Source organism: Paramisgurnus dabryanus, chromosome 1 (assembly GCF_030506205.2).
Source record: "Paramisgurnus dabryanus chromosome 1, PD_genome_1.1, whole genome shotgun sequence".
NCBI classification, from domain to species: Eukaryota; Metazoa; Chordata; class Actinopteri; order Cypriniformes; family Cobitidae; genus Paramisgurnus; species Paramisgurnus dabryanus.
Window position 1 is genome coordinate 9,270,382 of NC_133337.1, and position 5,804 is coordinate 9,276,185.

At 39.6% G+C, this 5,804-nt stretch overlaps 1 protein-coding gene across 1 annotated transcript; it reads right to left on the reverse strand.

Moving 5' to 3' along the window:
• Nucleotides 1-2,296: 2,296 nt before the first annotated feature.
• LOC135747056 (E3 SUMO-protein ligase ZBED1-like) lies at nt 2,297-5,603 on the reverse strand. Its single transcript, XM_065265717.2, has 3 exons — nt 4,310-5,603; nt 3,685-3,901; nt 2,297-3,511 (listed from the first exon to the last, which is right to left on the reverse strand). Exons 1-3 carry the CDS (start codon nt 5,422-5,424, stop codon nt 3,074-3,076), a joined length of 1,770 nt encoding a protein of 589 aa, XP_065121789.1. The 5' UTR covers nt 5,425-5,603; the 3' UTR covers nt 2,297-3,073.
• Between the last annotated feature and the right edge of the window lie 201 nt (nt 5,604-5,804).

Sequence of the window (5,804 nt, forward strand, 5' to 3'; positions counted from 1 at the left end):
GCGTGAAACCAATTCCAGCGTTCACTCATTAGGGGCCACGTCGCTCGGTTCTGTTTGCTTACCGTTGCTTTTAGTCATTTCTGAATCGCACCATTGGATCGAGCGGAACCGCTTTGTGATCAGAATTGGCCGGGAATTAGAAACGTTCTGCTGTTAATGAAGAAAATTATTCAGTCTGTTTGGTGGTCTAGCCAGTGGTAATGTGCAAAAGACATTGTGAGACTTTAAAGGGCCTAATCTCTAGACTGCAATTCAACATGAAATGGCATTTTCCAGGGCGTTTACTTAATCTGTATGTAATCTGATGTGTGTTTCCAATTTAAGGCACCTTTCTAGTGTTTACGAAATGCGGACATGACTGTCGGAGTTTGCCCCCTAGTGGTAGTCGTAGAGAAATTAATTTCTGTTTAATGGTAAATCCATGCCAACATGGGAGAAAAGCTCATTCCAGCGCAAGAGGCTTTATTCTAATATTCAGTATAAAGGGAATAAATAAATAAATGCAAATTAATGACACAATAAATAGCATATATGACAAAGACCAACAATATTTTCTGGAGAGAATATGGAGACAAGGTTAAAATAATAACTTATAAATATTAAATTAATAATTTATTACTTATTTTCTTAAGTATTCAAGTATTACTGATAAAGTCAAACAAAAAAGAATGAATGTCTGCATCCAAAACCGAAGGCAGCTGACATGTTGCCTTGCTGCCTCATGAGGCAATGACTTCTGTGGGATGGAGGCAACATTCGGACAACCTTCATAGGCAACGTAATGAAGTTCTGTTTAGAATATAAACAGAGAGCGCCTTTGTGATAACTAATCTTATATTTGAAAACTGCAATAATATTTTTTTTCCAGAAATGCAATCAAAAGGTGTAAAAAGTGAAAATATAACTTTATTTACAATAAATTTGTGATCCTGACCCTTTCTTGACCACCATTTTATTTTCCGAGCTCAACCAATCACATTCCCCACGCACACACACACATAGAATTTGGAACAAGACGATAAAGGTATCTCGGTAGTCTGGAAGTAAAGCAAACATTGGATTGAGACGTTCCTTCCTGCCTTGGAATGAGTTCAAAAGTTCCAAAGTTCAAATCAGATCCAAAAATTACGCATCCGTAGATGGTCGGTTCAGTGGAAATTGTAGAGCGAGACAAAAATGGAAATTTGACTAGAGAATTAAAAAGTGTGTATTACATATCGGTTGTGTGATAAGACTGGTATTAAAGAAGAACAGTTGGTGACATTAGCCACAAAGGAAAGTTTTTAAGCTCATGGTGATATTGTGAACCATAATTTAAGTGGATTACACTGTAAAAATATCTATTATATTTTAAAGGTGCCATAGAATAAAAACGATATTTACCTAGGCATTGATGAATAATAATAGCTCTGTACATGGTAATGACATATCGTGAGCCTCCAACGTGTTTGTTTCCAAATTTTTATGTAAACCTTGTGCATGCAAAAGACTGCTGGAAAATAGGGAATCTCAGCTAGGGTTGCCAACTCTCCTGTATTAGCCAGGATGTCCCGTACGGTACGACCCGCATCCGATTTTTGACCGCTCCGCTGATTTAACCAGTAACTGATACAACAGGCTTGTTCGACTTAACGTGGCACAACAAGAACCAAGAGGCAGAAAACATCAAAATCCTGCAATTTAAAAAATATTACAGAGGAGATCACTATTGAATGCTCTTGCGGTACTTTGATGTCATCCACCTGTCAGTTCTTGCGGCGCCACATACAGCAGCAGTGTTTTTTACCCTTAGTGCAGGAGTCACAAGTGTTTTGTTTGAGACAGATATTAAAGGTTCAATTAAAGGACTTTGTACCTGCTGTAAATAGGGTAAATGCGCAACTTACTTCCGCATTCCTGTTAAAAATAGTAGAACGCTTCTGGTCCTGTATGCTTTATGCAGACATGGTGCTGTTTTAGGAGCTACCAAAGACAAGAATAACCAATTTCCAGTGGATCTGCTCGTTAACATCTTAAAACTAAATAAAAGAAAAAGTACTAACTTTTTTACTAACTTTTTAGCTCATTAACAATCTCCAAACAATTGGTTGTTCCTCAAAATCTGTATTTTCGTCTGATACAGACTCAAACATATAAGATCTTTCTACTAATGTGAGCTACTGACATGAGCCTCAGAGCAGAGCAATCAGAGCAGAGCCCAACATTATTATTCAAAAATAGACCATTTCATTTAAAGGACAAATCCTAGTGTTGTAGATGGACATGTAAAAACTAGGGCCGGGACTCGATTAAAAAAATTAATCTAATTAATTAGAGGCTTTGTAATTAATTAATCGAAATTAATCGCATTTTAATTGCATATTAAAATTTGACCTGAGAACAGTGAGAAGTTATTTTTTTCACATGGAGTTTTTGTATACCATTGAATAATGACTGAATACATAAGCTTAAGCAACAAAATATTGTTTATTTTTGTTCAACCAAGTCAAACAGACTAGTGCAATTTTTGCCATTAAGTGTAGCAATAACACATTTAGAAAGAAATGTAGAACATTTCAAAAATTCAGGCAGCCTATAGGTAGGTAGACCTTTTGTAAACTATGTTTTTTTAAGTAAAACACAAAACTTTCAAGTAAATTCAGTCAGAACATTGGAACCCCTGACTATTAGAAAACATCTCTCTGTTGCTTCAGAGGCCATAACAGACTTTGTTGATTTACCAACAGCTGGTTAAAAAATAAAGTTAATTTCAGTCCAACTCTCAATAAACTTGGCCAAACCAATAAAGAGTTCAACATAAAGTGCCAGTTGCACCAACAACATAATACATAGTTCAACATAAAGTGTACCATTTAAAATAAAATAATAAAGTGCCAGTTGCACCAACAACATAATACATAGTTCAACATAAAGTGTACCATTTAAAATAAAATAATAAAGTGCCAGTGATTGACCTCAGTCCCTATTCTTCCAATATCCTGATGAAAAATAAATCTCTCATTTGCTTAGGCCACTGTTTAATCAACATTTCAGTAACAACAACCCCATTGGCCTCAGGATACATCTATGACTACTACTTCTCCTTCTCTTTTAGCCAGTTGCTGAGACACACTAGCCTGTTCACATTTTCAGAGCTCAAGGCTGCCCTTTTTTTTTGAACAATGTTGCCTGCCTGTGAGAAAAGTCTCTCGCAAGGGACAGAAGTGGCAGGGCTGCCCAGATACTTGCGAGCCAGGGCAGAAAGCTGTGGATGTGCTCCCTCATGAGTGGACCACCACTGCAGAGGGCAGTCTGTCTCACTGATGGTGGGCTCTGCCCTGTAGCGAGCCAGAGCCACGTTGTGCCTCTCTTCATCCTCTGATTCAGAGTCTGAATTAAACAGTAGGAGGCTCCTTTTCCTTGCTGGCTCCTCTGTGGGTTCTGGAGTGGCTCTGTTTGGTTCTATTCGCAGCAGTGCCTCAATGCTGGTCCACACCCCTTCTCGCTCTCCTCTTGGTAGACACTTTAGGTCCTTAGAATCAGAATCAGGTTTATTGTCACATCACAGATTTACAGAGTAAAACATGGGTGAAACTAATTTTCATACATGGTTCCCATAGAAAGAGGGGGGGGGGAAGAGGGGGAGCAGGGGAAAGGGGGTCAAAAAGAAAGAGTAAAAACAAAGAAGACCATTACACATGATACCTTAAAGCGGGGGTCGAGTGCTGTAGCCACCCTGAGCCATCCAAGATTGAGGGTATCTTGGCGTTGAGACAGGTCCTTTTTAAAGTCACCCTTGAACCTCACCACATAGGCTGGGTCATCATCTGAGACCTCCATGATGTGGGTCAGGTGGCGGAGAGCAGGTAACACAACAGAGCACGAGACATAAGTCTCCCCCCCAAGGAGCTCAGTCACATATCTGCAGAGGATAGTTTAGGAAAGTGATTAATTATTGTGCCAATTAATAGTAGATTACTAACAGTAGCAACTTTATACTATACTGCCCTACAAAGGCAAAAGGCAGTAACTTCGTTTTTGGTCAAAAATTACTTATTGATATTTTTGAGACATTCAAGACTTCCTTTATTATTTGCATTAGTATCTTGAGTCAATTTGATGTTTTTTTCGAGAAAATTAAAATAAAGAAGAAATTAACTGACAATTGAAACTCACTAAGTCTAAACTTTAAAGTCATTTTTCACACTCTAGTGAGTTAAGGTCTTTTGCCTTTGTAGGGCAGTATAGTCATAGTGATATTGATTTTTTTTTGTCATAGTGATATTGATATTCAGTACAATAAATTTAAAAACAGTGGTTGGGTGTTTACCTGCATGGTTTAAGGAGGGTCTCGAGCCTCTGCAGTCTGTCCCACTCTGCTGTTGTTAACATGGTGAGCTTGTGCTTCTGTTTGGCTAGAGTAAGCTTCACAGCCTCTTGATTCCGCAGCAGACGAGAGATCATAAACAGTGTTGAATTCCACCTTGTGGAAACATCCTGTATCAGTGGCTCTTCGTCTTGTTCTAGTTGTGTTTGCTCCTTGTGCAGTTCCTCTGTGTTTGAGGGGCTGTGTTTAAAATGCCCCACTATTTTACGACATTTTGCCAATGTGGCTGTGAACCCGCTGTCAGCAAGGCAAACTGTGATGGTCCTCTGCAACACGTGAGCAACACACGGCATGTGTTGGAATGTGAGCCGTCTCATTGCAGCCATCATCGTTCGGGCACTGTCTGTTCCGATTGTGGTGACTTTTTGTGTGATTTCCCATGCCTCTGCCACAGACTCAAAATCTTCTGCCACGTTTTCAGCAAAGTGCCTAGCGGTGGTTTTCTGAATAGTTAAGGCAAATGAGTGAAGACGCCACTTGACGTCAATAAAGTGTGCCGTCACACGGAGGTAATTTGAATTGCTTACCGAGGTCCAATGATCCCCAGTCAGGGCAACACACTCGGCTTTCTCCAATAAATTCTCTTTATCTGCCTTTTCAGTGTCATAAAGGTGCTGGACTCTTTTTGTCACTGTCTTTCTGCATGGCAGCTCGTATGTTGTGTCAGACGACGCAATCTGTAGTACTTTTTGCAAGCCTTTATCTTCAACCACTCCAAGTGGTCTACAGTCGAGTGCAATCCAGTGAGCCAGGCCGTTTGTTATTTTTTCAGACGTGGACTTAGTTACCCTGGTCCTTAAACCAGTCATCTGGTGGAGTGTGGGTTGGGTGTGGGTCCTCGAACTACTCGGAGTCGGGCTTACGTCCACGCTAGCTGCTATATGTTTGGCACTTAGGTGATACTTAAGGCTCGATGTGCTGCGGTGATATGCGAATTCCTTGTGGCATATCTTGCATATAACCATGCTCTTATCGACACTTCCATCCGTTCGTTTTTTATAACTAAATTTCCCATCCACGGGGCCAACCAAAGCGGTCTCATCAGCTCCTTCGTTCATGTTCACTGCGGTTTGTTGTTGTTGTCTGAACGCTAGTTGGTGCTCCAGTATAATCGGTCTGGCGCAACTCGTCCAGTGAGAAACGTTCCGCGGTGCAAAAATAAGTGCGATTAAAATGCGTTAAAATGTCTAACGCGTTAATTTTTGTGTAATTAATTAATCTTAATTAACGCGTTAAAGTCCCGGCCCTAGTAAAAACATTTTATTTTGTAAAAATAATTTTTTGCACTCAAAGTTACATACCTTCTCTGTAAAAATCAAAGAACAATTAAACATATTATTTCAATGCATTCTTTAGCACCTTTACAGATACACATTTGGTACCAGCATGTACTAATATGAACTCTTTAGGTGCAAAGCCGTACTTTTTAAAGGGTACA

Coding starts and splice junctions, on each gene's coding strand:
- LOC135747056 (XM_065265717.2), bottom strand. CDS start 5,424: ATGAACGAAGGAGCTGATGAGACCGCTTTGGTTGGCCCCGTGGATGGG. Junction 3,902..4,309: donor ACCCTCCTTAAACCATGCAG/GTAAACACCCAA, acceptor TATCCTCTGCAG/ATATGTGACTGAGCTCCTTG. Junction 3,512..3,684: donor CACTCGACCCCCGCTTTAAG/GTATCATGTGTA, acceptor TCTGATTCTAAG/GACCTAAAGTGTCTACCAAG.